Source organism: Camelus bactrianus, chromosome 34 (assembly GCF_048773025.1).
Source record: "Camelus bactrianus isolate YW-2024 breed Bactrian camel chromosome 34, ASM4877302v1, whole genome shotgun sequence".
NCBI lineage: Eukaryota > Metazoa > Chordata > Mammalia > Artiodactyla > Camelidae > Camelus > Camelus bactrianus.
Genome location: NC_133572.1, coordinates 19,652,332 through 19,667,654, shown reverse-complemented (window position 1 = coordinate 19,667,654; position 15,323 = coordinate 19,652,332). Strand labels below are relative to the sequence as shown.

The 15,323-nt window shown below is 43.2% G+C and overlaps 1 protein-coding gene and 1 long non-coding RNA gene across 8 annotated transcripts in view; one reads left to right on the top strand and one right to left on the bottom strand.

Annotated features, from left to right (window-relative positions):
• The window catches only part of DENND5B (DENN domain containing 5B), a 157,214-nt gene extending 143,544 nt beyond the window's left edge, over positions 1-13,670 (top strand). For all 6 annotated transcript variants that reach the window (XM_074357616.1, XM_074357617.1, XM_074357618.1 and 3 more), the window contains 5 exons: positions 576-763; positions 4,869-4,951; positions 5,326-5,452; positions 7,097-7,271; positions 8,805-13,670. In XM_074357616.1, coding sequence (XP_074213717.1) covers positions 576-763; positions 4,869-4,951; positions 5,326-5,452; positions 7,097-7,271; positions 8,805-8,988 — 757 coding nt within the window. In that variant the 3' untranslated portion in view covers positions 8,989-13,670. The remainder of the gene's footprint in view (positions 1-575; positions 764-4,868; positions 4,952-5,325; positions 5,453-7,096; positions 7,272-8,804) is intronic.
• On the bottom strand, positions 4,805-10,473 carry LOC123616609 (uncharacterized). 2 transcript variants are annotated; one of them, XR_006724615.2, is made up of 4 exons: positions 10,339-10,473; positions 8,350-8,469; positions 5,298-5,498; positions 4,805-4,940 (listed from the first exon to the last, which is right to left on the bottom strand). It is a non-coding gene; the product is annotated as an uncharacterized LOC123616609 (long non-coding RNA). The 2 variants fall into 2 exon arrangements; XR_006724616.2 differs by lacking the exon at positions 10,339-10,473 and adding an exon at positions 8,609-8,798.
• Positions 13,671-15,323: the final 1,653 nt, after the last annotated feature.

Genomic DNA, 15,323 nt, shown 5'->3' with positions numbered 1-15,323 from the left:
TTTTTTAAGATTCATACTGAAATGATTAGAAGTAAAATGTCCTGATGTGTGTAATTTACTTTATTTTGGAGGCGGGGGGAGGTAATTAGGTTTGTTTGTTTATTTTTAGAGCAGGTGCTGGGGATTGAACCCAGGACCTCGTGCGTGCTGAGCGTGGGCTCTACCACCTGAGCTACACCCTCCCCCCATGTGTGTAATTTACTTCAAAATACTTTTAACAAAAAATAAAAATGAAGCATATGGCAGAATATTAGGAATATGGGTATCTGTTCTACTATTCTATATATTTTTTTTTAGGTTTTTTTGTGGGGGTAATTAGGTTTATTTATTTATTTACTTTTTTAAGAGGACTGGGGATTGAACCCGGGACCTCGTGCATGCTAAGCGTGCGCTCTACCACTTTGAGCTATACCTTCCCCCCCTTTCTATATGTTTGAAAGTTTTCATAACGAAAAAAAAAAAAAAACAACCCGCAGGCTCTGAAATGATGGCCTTCACCCATGGTGCCATTTTAAAATTTCTGGTTAAATCTAGGAAGGTATTGGTGATTCCAAAGTTTGCTCCTGTCTTGCCAGGTTCCCATGCGGGCGGTGGCTGGGGAAAGGCATCGATGATGGGAGCCTGGAGAGAATTCTCATCGGGGAGCTGATGGCATCCGCACCAGACGAGGATCTGGTGAAGCAGTGCCGGACTCCGCCGCAGCAGAAGTCACCCACCACGGCCAGGAGACTAAGCGTCACCTCGCTGACAGGGAGAGCCACCAGTAAATCTGTTTTCTCATTTTCCTGTGTGTCTCACAGGTTGCAGGCATCTTGTGGCCATTTCTCGGGAATCTGAATTATAGTAAGGAGATTAGAAGGAAGAAAGCTGAGGAAAATTAATTTGGGAGAAGGGACTTTAACAGTGGGGAAAGAAAAAAGGGGAAAAAAATAAGGCAAGACATTAACAAAAAATTAAAAGCCTGAAGAATTTAGGTGCTAAAATCCAAAGCAAACTCCATGCTCTGTTTTATTTAAGCTTTGGAAGTTTGAAAAAGTGATATTTTGCTTGAAACTTAAAGGAGAAATAAAGACAGTTACATATGCCAGTACTTTCACATCTAGTTAGACAGAACCCTTTATTCTAAGAGGAATTCTAAAAATTCCTCTCCCCACCCCACCCCCCGACTTCCTGTAGAAGTGATAAAACAAAACACTGCAAAAAAAAAAAAAAAAGTGAATTCTGTGTTTAGGATACTATATTCATACGCTATTTTTTAATAGTACAGTGAACTTCTAATTTATACTAATGTGGTCTTTATTCGGCTGAATAATGTCTCTTAAGGGTATCAGATTTTAATCCCTGAAATCCCTAAATGTGACGTGATTTAGAAAACGGATCTTTGCAAATATAATTAAACCAAGGATCTTGAGATGGGGAGATCATCCTGGATTATCCAGGTGGGCCCTACATGCAGTCACATGTATTCTTAGAAGAGGGATGCAAAAGGGAGTTAGACGCACAGAGAAGACAACAGACGGATGGAGGTGGAGACTGGAGTGATGCGGCCACAAGCCAAAGCCGAAGCCAAGGTGTGCTGGGGCGCCCGGAGCTTGACGAGGCAAGGAGCAGCTCTTCCGTTGAGCCTCCAGGGGAAGTGCAGCCCTGCCCACACCTTGATTTCTGCCCCATGATATCCATTACTGACTTCTGGCCTCCAGAACTCTGGGAGAATAAATATCTGCTTTTCTAAGTCAGCAAACTTGTGGTAATCCACTGTAGGAACCACAAAAAAACTAGTAAGAGACAGTATGATCTAGTGAAAAATCCCAGAAGGTTATCAGTGAAGTGGTTTTATTTCACCTTACAAGCAATAACCATAAGTAGGTCATGCAGGTACCTGAGAGGCCTTAGTTTGCCAACAAAGCAGTTTCCTTACATGTTGTTATTCCATATCCATTTGTTGGTGCATGGTGATATATTAACTATTAAAATGATGTAGTCTACAAGTCTCTCTTATTCTTTCTCAAATTATTCCCTTTATTCCTAATTCCTTTCTGCCTTCACAAGTAAGCTTCCCACCACACACTAGAACAGCTAAAATTTAAAAGACTGATAAATATGAAAAGGAATATATATATACATGTATGACTGAAACCTTGTGCTGTTTCACCAGAAATAGACACAACATTGTAAACTGACTATATTTCGATTAAAAAAGAGGAAAGAATTGATTCTAAAAGACTGATAATACCAAATATGGGTGAGGCTAGAGAACAGTGGAATGCCCCTACTCTGCCAGTGGGAATGCAACAGAAAAACAGTTTGGTAATTTTTTATAAAGATATACGTAGACTGACCATCCAGTTGACCCTGCAGTCCCACTCTAGATAGGTACCCAAGAGAAATGGACACGCATGTCCATCCTGAGACTCGGACTCAGGGGTTCCTAGCAGCTGCAGTCCTAATAACCAAAGTGGAAGCAGCACCGGTGTCCCCCAGCTGGTGAGGAGAGAAGCAGGTTGTGGTGTATCTAGTCAATGGGGTACTACTCAGCAGTGCTGGTTTTTTAATAATTCCTTTTAATTCTTCTTTTTTAAAATTGAAGTACAGTTTACAATGTTGTGTCAGTAGCTGGTGGACAGCATAATAGTTCAGTCATACATATACATACATACATTCATTTCCATATTCTTTTTCATTATAGGTGACTACAAGATATTGAATATAGCTCCCTGTGCTGTACAGTAGAAACTTGTTGTTTATCTATCTTGTGTATAGTAGTTAGTATCTGTAAATCTCAAATTCCCAATTTATCCCTTCCCACCCCTTCCCCCACTGGTAGCCATAAGTTTGTTTTCTATGTCTGTGAGTCTGCTTCTGTTTTATAAATTAGTTAATCTGTCTTTTTTTTAGATTCCACGTATAAGTGATATCCTGTGGTATATTTCTTTCTCTTTCTGGCTTACTTCATTTAAAATGACAATTTCCAGGTCTGTCCATATGGCTGCAAATGGCATTATTTTATTCTTTTTTATGGCTGAGTAGTATTCCATTGTATAAATATACCACAACTTCTTTATCCAGTCATCTGTCAATGGACATTTAGGTTGTTTCCGTGTCCTGGCTATTGTAACTAGTTTCAGCAGTGCTGTTGATTCATCTAAAAACATGGATGAATCTCAGAAGCATTATGCCAAGTGAGAGAAAGCAGACACAAAGGACCAGATACTATAGGATTCTATCTGTATTAAATTCTAGAGAGACAGTATAGTAATGATGGAGAACAGATCAGCAGTTGCCAGGGGTTGAGAGCTGGAGAAGGGGAGTGACTGACTGAAAAGGGGTGCTGGGGAACCTTCTGGGTTGATGGAAATTTTTTATGTTGATTGTGGTAGTGGTAACATGTCTGTACATCTGCCAAAATTCATCAAATTACACACTTAGAGTCAGTGAATTTATTGTATGTAATACTTTAATTATGCTGATTTAAAATTAAAAAGTAGATTTCAGTTCCATCCTTTCAAATTTTTACAACTTCTGAATCAGTTCAGTTTCATGGGATATTAATGTTTCAAGAGGCCTTATCCTCCATTTTCGGTCATATATTCATTACTTAATAAGCAGAAAACCTTAAATAATATGAAACTCAAGATGGGTAACTTGGAATTTTTTCACAGTGTGTGTGTGCAAGGTGATATTTAAAGAACTAAACATTTTAAATCAGCTTCCAAATACTGCTGATGAGTTCAGGGTTCTTTTGAAATGAATAAAAACTTTCAAAATAGATCTTCATGTTTAAAAGAGAAAATGTTCAGAGAAAGGTGAAAGTAAAAAAAAAAAAAAAAATTACTCGGAGCTGAAGAGGACACAGTATCAGTCCTACAATCATAAGAGGTTTCCATTTTAACAATTTTTATTCATGTAGAAAAAACATACTTGAGTTTTACCTGAAAGTGTTTTCTGCAAGAAACCCTCCAGCAGTATGAATTCAAAGATTCTTAAATTCTAGAATGGACAGTTTATCTTTTATAGTGTGACATACAAGTTTGATTTAAAAGTTAATCACTGCAAGAAAATCCCAAATGTTTAAATCTTCTCATCACTGGATGATACCTATGTACCACCTTTTTTCTTTTCCTCCTTTCTCTCTCTTTTTTAAAATCATTCTTGGGGTTTGGGAGGCAGAGGTGCTTTAGATTCCGTTCAGACAGCCCACCCAGCTCTCCCCCAGGAGCGGGGCCTCGGGGAGCAAGTGCTGGCCGGGAGGGTGCGGCGGCGCCCAGGGGGGCTGACTAGCCAGAAAGAAGCAGCTCTGGGCTTCCGGCAGGGTGTCCCCACGTACCTGGCATCTTCCCTTTACTGTAAACACAACTGCAGAACAGATTCCAGGTGAGATGTGCAGAGCTCCAGAAGTCTTGGTCTGTGCCCACTAAGGGACTTGGAAGTGGCAGGAGAAGGGGGTACCTGAGGAATGGTGCTGTGGGGCCCGCCTCACTCCTTAGATCTGGGGACTTGCTAGCACTTGGTGACAGGCACCATTCCCAGTAATTTATACCTAATAATCTCATTCACTTTTCTCAGTGGCCCATGAGGCGTGTATTTTCCTGGTTTCAGGTGGAAGAAACTCAAACTCAGAAGAAGTTAGACATGTGACCAAGGGTATGGATCACAAGTGGTGGGGCTGGGACTGGAATGCTGGGATCTGGATTCTTTGCCAGTGTACCTGTCACTTGGCCAGACTGGCTGAGGCAGTCTGAGTGGGGCCGCTGACAGGCCGGCCTGCTCTGGTGGAGTGTTTTCTGCACCGGCAGGCACAGCTGATGTCCGGCAGTGCTTCGGTTTATTTCCTGGCCATGAGAACTCAGTCACCATTCACTATTTTTCAGAACCAAATGCTGGACAGATCCAGGAAGGCATTGGAGAAGCTGTGAACAATATTGTGAAACATTTTCACAAACCTGAAAAAGAGGTATGATGGGCTGTGAAACAATATGGTGGGATTTGTAAAGCTGCTTTTATACGTGATACAGAAGGTAATAAAGGGTGCTTTAATTTTCATTTGTAAGCTTCCTAATAGCTGCAAAAATCTGCTTCATAGCTACCCTTAGCATTTGTTCCTCTAGTGTTTTCTTTTTCTTTTAAACTGGGGGGGGGGGAGGTGGGTAATTAGATATGTTTGTGTATTTAGTTAGTTATTTTAGTGGAGGCACTGGGGGTTGAACCCAGGACCTCGTGCATGCTAAGCACGCGCTCTACCACTGAGCTACACCTGCCCCCTTGTAGTGTTTTTCTTAATCACGGACGCAGGAGCTTACCTCCGGCACTGCGTGTTCCGCCCCACAGAGAGGAAGCCTCACCGTGCTGCTCTGTGGGGAGAGTGGCCTGGTCGCAGCTCTGGAGCAGGTCTTCCACCACGGCTTCAAATCGGCTCGCATCTTTCACAAGAACGTCTTCATCTGGGACTTCATAGGTAAATTAAAGCAGGTGTACTTTGTTATCAGGTCATCGAAGTGCTTCTTGGAAAATTAAAGACCCAGGAATTTGAGTGAGTGAGGGTTAGTGGTAAGGGTGTGTGTTTTTAAAAGTAAATATCAAATAAGCAGTATCGTGCTTTTCATTCAATCAGCAAATATGTGTGTGTCCACAGTGTTCTAAACACTATTCCAGATGCTCAAAATACACATCCAGATAAACATAAAACACAAAGATTCCCATTGTTGGCAGACTTATAGTCTGGTAGGGACAAACACACAAAAACATAGCAAGTACGCAGTTCATCTAATATGTTGGAAAGTCACCGTTGATCAGAGGAAAAATAGAGCAAGGAGAAGGGGAACGGAGTGGGAGTGGGGCGTTTGTAGGCTTTGTTGACAAGGTAACATTTGATCGAAGACTTTAAGGAAGTGAGCCTCCTGAAAAAGGGAAGGAGGGCACTCGGGGCTGAGAGCTGCCCCGGCAGGGACCCAGGGTGGGAGCGTGCTTGGCCTTCCACAAAGTAGGAAGGAGGTGAGCACGACGAACAGCGTGCGGGAGAGAGAGGGGAGTTTACCGCCGGAGCCGGGCTGTGGAGTGCTTCTGGCCCTTTGGAAGCCCTCTGGTCTTCATCCTGAATGGAATGGGAAGTCATTGGAAGGCTTGGAGCCAAGGAGTGATATGATATAATTTATGTTTTAATAGGAATACTTTATGTCCATGCTGTCCGATAGGGTACCCACTAGCCACGTGTGGCTATTTAAATTGACTTCCTCTAAATTAAACTTAAAATTCACTTCCTTAGTCACACCGGCCCTGCGAGTGGCCATAGACGTGGCCCTTGCGGATGGAGAACATTTCCATCATCACGGAGAGCTCAGCCGGCATGTGCTGCTCTAGCTCGCTAAACTTTGTGCTCTTTATTTTCGTATGCAGCTCGTCCACCATCCCCACTTTATTTAACAAGAGTGATTATTACCATTTTGTGTTTTGTAAATAAGGCCTAGATGAAGTAGTTGATTTTTATCCAATTTAGAATTCTTAGGCAAAGGAAGGAAGGTTGACAAAGCTAGGCTCCCTGGGGGTGGGGGGGTGAGGTTGGTTTTGGGGGGAGGTTGCGGGAGTTTTTTTGGAATACCTAGAATCTTACTGCTCCTGCTTCCAGTATGTGTATACACAGCCCTTCATCAGATTTACTGAATCCGTTCCATTTCGAGGATTTTGTTGCAAAGTGTTAGCCAGCCATTCTGTAGCTAGAACAGAGGGCACCGTCTCAGTGGCTACCATGTCTCCTGCTTACTCCTAGAAGGCTCCAGTCTGAACAGACAGGTCCATGTTTATTTTTTTCTTTGCTGTAAGTTGCCACTTCTTGAAGGTATTCAAAAGAGAGTAAACTTTCCAGCCCTCTGGAATGCAGTCTAGACTGGAAAGTAAGCTCCTGGAAGCGTACTGTTCTACCATGAAACATGGGCCTCTAGAATTTATTGTGAAACCAGTGATAAAGGAGTGGGAAAGGTTTTGGTTTCAGGACTGGCCATAAGGCAAAACGTCCTTAGTGTTTCCATAGTAAACTAAGTGATTCATCTTTCCGTATATGAAGTACTGATGTGTCTTGTGCTGTGATTCTGACTTCCTTCCCCAGAGAGAGCAGTCGCTTACTTTGAAACCACTGACCAGATTCTAGACAATGAAGATGATGTCCTCATTCAGAAATCATCCTGGAAAACCTTCTGCCACTATGTGAATGCGATTAACACTGCCCCCAGGAGCATTGGGAAGGACGGCAAATTCCAGACTCTAGTTTGCCTTGGAACACGGTATAAAGCCAGTGCTTGACGTTCTTTGTCGTGTGTTGAACAGACGTTTAGAAGGGATGGTACCCGATCACGCCTCTTCCAGGCTCTCCCGTGGGTTTCTTTCATTCCACGTTTAATGAGACACTGTTCATTGGGTACTTGCTATGTGTGGGGCACTTTGCTAAGTACTTTAGGTACATTATCTCCTTTATTCCTCCTGTCTCTTCACCACCGCCACTACATGAAGTGGCAAGGGATAGCCCCATTGTATGGATGAGAAAATAGAAGAGGCACAGGTACACTAACAGACTTTCTCAAGGTCACACAGCTAGAAAGAGGCAGAGCCAAGACTGATACCCAGTCTCACGCCGGAGCCCAGAGCTCTGAACCATGACAAAGCACCGGCACCGGAGGAAGGCACATAGGTAATAGGTAGACTGGTAGATAATTAGACACACCAGCACATACACAAGTGTATTTACTATAGACAGCTTGTATAGTGTGGGAAGGCCACCACATTGCTTGAAATTAATGACATTGTGGAATTCTTACTATCTAAATAATTCTTAGTATGGAAAGCTTTCTTTAAGACAATTTCCTACCCCTTTTTTTTAAAGATGGCACAGGAGCTGTACAATCCATTCATTTTAAAACAGCTCTCAGAATGGTAAGAAACACACAGACCTTCAGAAGATTTTTTTTTAAGTTATCTGTGCAGTGTTTGTTTTCTTCTAAACCCCTGGTTCCCCAGCGAGAGGTTTGCGGCGGCCTGGTGGCGGCTGCCCGTGCCGTAGCGGCGTGGTGAGAGGGGCGCAGTGAGGATGTCTTAGCTGCCTAGTGACAGAAAACTGGTGTCAGTGTAACCAGGAGACACCGAAGACTGAGATTGTCTTCCTGAACAACTGGTTTTTCGAACTAAGTTTGGTATTTCTTCTTAGTAAAAGGGGCCCAATTTCAGCTGTGCTGTGTACCGTTCCTTTTGAACATGATCCTTATCTCCTTTTATCTCTTTACAGTTCTGATTTATTAGAGCAGTGCAGCCCCTCTTTGGGCTTATAAAATCTGCTTAATGCTTTTCTGCTTTGATTTAGTTCCTTACCTTGTTATGTTGCATAAGTTTTTTTTAAAAAATGCTAGTCCCTACAATGTAATGGAGTCTTCCTTCCCAAAAGGTCAGTATACTTTGGCATGCCTTGCCACAGATGTCTGAATAACATCCCTGTAAAAAAAAAGGAGTACAAAATGACATTCTGCGTCTTTTTTCAGAGTGGTGGAGTCAGAATAGAGAATTTCGTCAGTGCATGTAAATCTTTATGCCCAGCTTGTCCCAACCCTGGCGAGCTTCCCCGTTAGCTCACACTGTCTCATTGCTGTGTCTTCATAACCGGTGATTATCCAGCTCCTCGACTTTGCCTTCCTCTCTGGTGACCTCAGAGCGTGGCTAGACTTGCCCCGTCCGGCCCCCCAGCTCCCCGCTGAAAGCCCCAGGGTGTGTGCCTGGTTGTGCAGCGTGGGCAGCCGCACTCAGGACGCTCGGGTCTGTTTGGGTTGCAGGGACCGGCTGCTGCCACAGTGGATCCCGTTGTTGGCCGAGTGCCCTGCCATCACCCGAATGTACGAGGAGAGCGCCCTCCTGAGGGACCGCATGACAGTCAACTCCCTCATCCGCATCCTGCAGACCATCCAGGACTTCACCATAGTCTTAGAAGGCTCACTCATCAAAGGAGTGGACGTGTAGCCCGATTAGCCAGAACCTCTCAGTCCAGATCCCTCGTTCCTGAACCTTCCCCAGCCGTGGGGACCGAGTTGGACTTGTCTGATGAGGCAGTGAGTCATTGCAGGGGGCAACACACCGCATCCCCCAATCTGACCAGTCCTCCCACTGCAGACAAGGCGAAGTGCTGTATTGTAGTTCATTTGAACCTGGAATTTAGTATAAAATAGAGTATTTTCATGTGTTAGATGTCTGTAAATACGCTCTCTTCTCTAAGAAATTCTATTACTCTGATAAGATACTTTTCTTAGGTTGAATATTCCTGTGACTTAAAACAAGTAGCTTAAGAGTATTGGGAGCTGCGGGGGGGGGAGAGTGGTGCTAGTCAGGAAGAAGCCAGTAAACGTGTAAATAGAGTGCAACCCAGTGGGGCTCTTTTTCCCTCCAGGTACCACAAGGAACCCAGAACGCATTTTGTTGTGTCGCAGCCGCCCGCCTGTCCCGGCGTCTGCACCTTTGTATTGTGAATGTAAACAGCTTTACCCACCGTATGGGGTAGCGGGCCTCACTTGTATCGCTCAAGTTTCAGATGGTTTCACACACTTGAAGTGAGTCACTTCTCCAGTCTTTTGGAAAATTTTCCATTTCCATTTTCAGATTTTTTTTCACAAGATGAAGGTATAATTCAAATACTTTAAACACTGGGCCCCAGGAGCTTGGCTTGAACTGGACCGAGAACACACAAAGCCCTGAGAAGTGTGTTAAATTGTGGGATTATAACTTCTTTACACTTCTGGAAAGATTAGCCTGGGCGAACTTCATTCTTGGCATTTTTATTCTTGTTATTTGAGGTCCTTTGGGGAGATGTGAGTTTTCAGAGTGTTGGCCACATGGTCCTAAGGACTGCAAGCAGCAGTCTGATTCTGCCATTTTAATTTGGCCACCTCCACTCTGGAGCAGCCCCGTACCTCGTAAGGACGACCACAGCCCAGCCTTTGTTAGGTCCCACTCGGCCGGCTCCCTCCACCCCCGCCCCCCGTGCCCATCCCCCCTCAGGAAGTGGAAAGAATGTCTAAGAAGGAGGCGGGCTCTGCGTGGCCTGGAATGTTTTTGTGAAAGTATTTGTTGACCATGATAATGCAAATAAGAGAAGAAGAGGGCGAGAACGGACCCTTCCCGGGTGTCTCAGGGCCGGCCCTTCGTAAGCAGGGCCGACAGCGTAAAGCCGCTGGCCGGGAAGGTGGAAGCCGGTGCGGCGCGGGCTGGCCAGAGGGGAGCAAAACTGGAGGCAGCGGTTTCGAAAGACCAAGCGTGGTGACTTTCCCATTTGGTGTTTTAGAAGGAAGTGAAATGAACGTGGTGGCAGCTCTTTACCTTTAGTCTTCATCTCGCTGTCGGTCCCGTGAGTCTCATTGGGCATTTGCGCGTCGTCAGCAGCCAGATTGCCTCGGCAGAGTCCCGCACTTTATTCCCGGTTGTGGCCGAGAAGCAAAGCCATGGCCTCTCAGGGCCCTTGCGTGACCCGAGGGCCCTGGGCTTCAGCCAACAGTGTTGTTTCCCTTTTCTCCTGGAGGAGGAAACTAATGAGGCAAGTGCCTCCTTCCCTCTGTCAAACGGGTGTTCAGCCAAGGCGCACCCCCTTCAATGCCTGCCTGAGCACTTGAGGAGGGAAGGGCAGTGGAAGGCATGGGGGGGAGGGTAAAGACGGTCCAGGTGACCAGCGTAGACCAGACATTTGTTTGCCTGCAGCAAAAGTATGTCTCCGGCGGTGCAGCTCTTCCAGGGACACGGGAAGTCTGTGGCTGGAGGCATCCGGAAGCTGTCACACCAGGCCCTTGCTGTTTCAGTGCTCAGAAACCAGAGCGTGATCCAGGCTGGGGTTTTGTTCTCACCACCTCTTCCACAAGGCCATGCTTCTGACCCGCGCTGGGCAAACAGGGATGGCGCAGGTTAGCAGGCTGGAGTTGAGTCGCGCAGCCTTGCCCTCTCACATTACAGATGGGCACACTTGCGGATCAGAGAGATTGAATACTACCCCACCCCTGGTCAGTGACAACACAAGGTCTGGATTCCATGCTTTTTCATTACACCAGGCTGCGTGGGGCTGACCTCCAAGGCATTCATATGAATAGTCTTTCTACCCTTGCATTTTTATTCATCTGCATATACAGGTGAGGACGTAAGGATTAATATTCATGATAATGGATTCCCCTCAAGTTACAGAGAATTAGACCTGTTACAAAAACTGGGAGCAAAATTGGGTTGGGGGCCTGTGAATGAAACCATTACTTTAAAAAGTAAAACTTCCCACGGAGAGTCACACCTAAAAGTTTCATGCCTCTTTCTGTAGTTGGACCATAGCAGTGAGGTCGCGAATTTCAAAAGGAAGGGTCACACCAGCACTGACACATCCTCTGGGGTGCCAGGCCCCTGACAGGGTCACTTAGGGTTCCACGTGCGTGCCCGGTGATCCTGCCAGTGCTCCAAACGCCCGGGGACCACTGAGCTGCCTGAGGGACCCGCAGCCCATTCTTCTGAATATTGTCAGTGATGGTAAATGTTGGCCTCTCAGAAGAAATTTAACAACAACAAAAAAGTCATTAGGATCCAAGCTGATGAAGGAGCAGGATACTTAAGCAGAGTTTGAGTTCACGTAAGAAACGCAATTCTAATGAAGTAAGACTTAGTTCTTACATGGCTCTGAGCCAATACCAAAATATTTTGAGCAGGACAGTAGCAGAATCCTTAGAATAAATTTACATATAAATGTACGTAGCCTTCCAAACTGACTTTTGAAAGTGATTCAGAGGTATATTTTCTGCTGTGTTTATTTTTTAAATTAATATGTTGCTTTATCATCATACCTCAAAGTTAAAGTACATAAAAATCAATTTTGTAATTGACTTTTTTTCCCCCTCAGAATAAATTAAAAGTAATGCCTAGAATCATTAATTAGTATTTTCACATAATAATAACTTAAGAAGAAATTGTTTTAAAATTAAGTTGCCAGAAGTATTAACCTCTTGAAACATTTATTTTCCAAGTGTTTTTCTGCTAATCTCAACCTTGTGACACGGTGGCATTCCACCGATGTTGGTATTATGTGTGAGACCCTAGAGCTGGGCTCTGGTTGAGGGCTCATTAGCGCCTTAAAAATGACCAAGGCTCAGTGGAGTAGTATAAAGGAGGGTGGAGAGAATACAGTATAAACCAGGAGAAGACAGGACGCTGAGAACAAAGAGTAAGGCCGCCCAGCCTCCCCCATCCTCTTTCCCACTGGGGGCAAGAATTCGATGGAAGAAACCTAAAGCTGGCAAAAGTTTGTGATTTCCCTCTAAAATTTATTTTAAATAATTTCACACATTTTTGTACCTTTTTGTAACCCTGCTGTATTTACTTTAACATGGCTTTTTAAGAAATCGTTTAAATGAACTTCTGTCACACTGTATGAATGATACAGGGGAAATACTGAATTGCTCCTACTTCCTTTTTTGGCAATAAAGCACTGATGTATGCAAGTGTAAGTAAATGAGAGTAGACCGTACATGACACTGTGTGTGTGGTGTATGCTGACACCTCTGAGATGCTCTGAAACGAGGCAACAGACCAGGACCTCGGATTCCCCAGGGAAGCATTTATTTGACAGCATTGGGCGTGTAGCTCTTAATAAGGAAATAGCTTCTTTCTGCTAAGAATTACGATTTTTTTTCAGTAGATTTTCATTTTGAGAACTGTGAGTATTTTCTCTGTGAGGTTTACAGAAACTAGCGTATCCTTTTCACTATTCAAAAGGACAATCTGAACCTTAGCTATTTATATTTCAGTATTAACACACCTTCATTGATTGAGAATGGAGTCTTGAGATCTTATCTCTACTTTTATAAAGTGAATCCTATTTCCAAGTCATGTCATTTGAAGTCTGTGTTTCTTATGTAAGTATTTGTTACATCACCATTTAGTGTAAGAGGAGACGGAAACAAACAATAAGCCACTAGGTCTCTTAATCCTGTTAGAATACATTTATAAATCTCTTGAATCAAACTGATTTCCAAGCTTTTTGAAGAGGGTGCCAATGGAATGTGATCAGAATAATCCAAGGACAGCCTCATCCTTCCAGATCTTACTAGACCTGATTGTCCTCTCAAGGACAAGATAAAGATTGCCTCCAGAAAGGTACCGCACTGAGCAATTAACAGCAGAGTGAAAAAAAACGTCAAAAAAATTTCTTCTCATTTGAAGGAATCCAAGGTATCCTTGGGTTATGTGGGAGGGAATAATGCTTGACTCAGTTATTTAAATCTATTTCTGTGGCTCCAGTCTTTATTTTGAATACCAGACAGATCTTGTTAACAGTAGAGAGGTAATGGTAAGAGTTCCTGTTGTCAATCAACTGAGGGTGTAAAACAAGTAGAAAAAATCCTCTGTGTTACACTTGAACCATGTATAAATGTATCTTGTGTATCTTTTTTTTAATGAGCATTTCTGCATTTAAATTATATTGTTTTTCTTTGTATTGTTAACAAAATGCATCAGAACTGGATTTTTTTTTCCTCATCCGAACATAATTAAAATTTAAAGAGTATTGTGATATCAAGCACTTTAACATACGTATCAGAGAAACTGAGGTGGGTTTTTCAGGTTTTGGAGTACATTTAAATATGACTTTTCATGCTTTGTTCTTTACAAATAAAACTGTGGGGTTGATACTTTGTTTTGTTTCATTATTATAGAATCTTACACTGAGTAGTTCATGGGCCAGTGACTCAGAAAGTGGAGCACTTACATGGGGAGAGATAAAGCTACATAAAACCATTTGGAGCCAGCATAGCTCAGGGGGGTGGGAAGAGACAGACTGGGAGTTCAAACTGCAGAATAGATAAACAAGATTATACTGTACAGCACAGGGAAATATATATACAAGATCTTGTGGTAACTCAGCGAAAAAAAATGTGACAAGGAATATATATATATATATATATATATATATGTATGTTCATGTATAACTGAAAAACTGCGCTCTACACTGGAAATTGACACAACATTGTAAACTGACTATAACTCAATAAAAAATGTTTAAAAGAAAAAAAAAGGAAACAGCATATACCTCAGTGGTAGAGCACATGCTTAGCATGCATGAGGTCCTACACTCGATCCCCAGTACCTCCGTCAAATATAAATAAGTAAATATAACTAATTACCTCATCTCTCCCCCCCAAAATTTTTAAAAATTAAAAAAAAAAAATACATAAAACCATTATGCAGTAGAAACAACCTGCTGGGCAACTGGTTATCCAGAAGGAGTTAAAAAAAAAATTGAACCCTACCTCATACTATACAGAAAACTCAATTCTTAAATGTAAAAGGCAAACAAAAATTTTAGAAGAAAATGTAGAATGTGTTTATGAACTTGGGAAAGGGAAGTATTTCTTAAACAAGACACTCAGAAATAACTAGCATTGTAGTCCACGGTAAAAAAGAGAAAGCAGATTCACTGATTCTGCACTGTATGTTAAGCGCTACTCGAGGTTGTGGGCATACAGCAATTTAAACACACACATCAAATTCCTGCTCCAAATCAAGAGACAGAAACCACATAGCAATTCAAAGAGAGATGGTTTAAAGAACTAAGAATTCTCCAGAGAAACAGAACCAACAGGATGTGTGTGTGTGTGTGTATTGGGAGAGATTCATCTTAAGGAATTGGCTCACACACTTGTGGAGCTTTGGTAAATCCAAAATCTGCAGCGTTGGCTGATGGGCTGGAGACTCAGGGAAAGAGTTGTAGTTCAAGTTCAAAAACAGCTGACTGGCAGGATTCCTTCTTGCTCAGAAGAGGTCAGTCTCTGCTCTAGTAAGATCTTCAACTGATTGGATGAGGCCCACCCATGTTATGGAGTGTAATCTGCTTTACCACCAATGTAAATGTTAATCTCATCCAAAAAACACCTTCACAGAAACATCCAGAAATGTGATTAAATTGCTGGGCACTACAGCCCAGCCAAGTTGACACGTAAAAAAGCCACAGACTACTGTAATAAGAAATGGAATGGTGGAATATTTGCTACTAAGCAATAAAAAGAACTCTAAAGAATACAAGACTAGCATACATAGGGAGCAGCCACTAACCCTAGGGCTGAGGCAAGGCAAACCCAAAAGAGCCCCCTCCCCCTTAGGCTGAGAGTCAGACTTAACAGAGAGGGCACAGCCATGGCCCACTGGAGGGCAAAGAAGTTTACTGAGCTGCTGTACCTGTGCACTTGTTTGGAATCTGCTCTCAGGTGCCAGGAAAACATCCTTGGGAGGTGGCATATCCCAGAACTTGCTGGGAAGCCACTAGACAGGGTGCCGGGGAAGCCGTC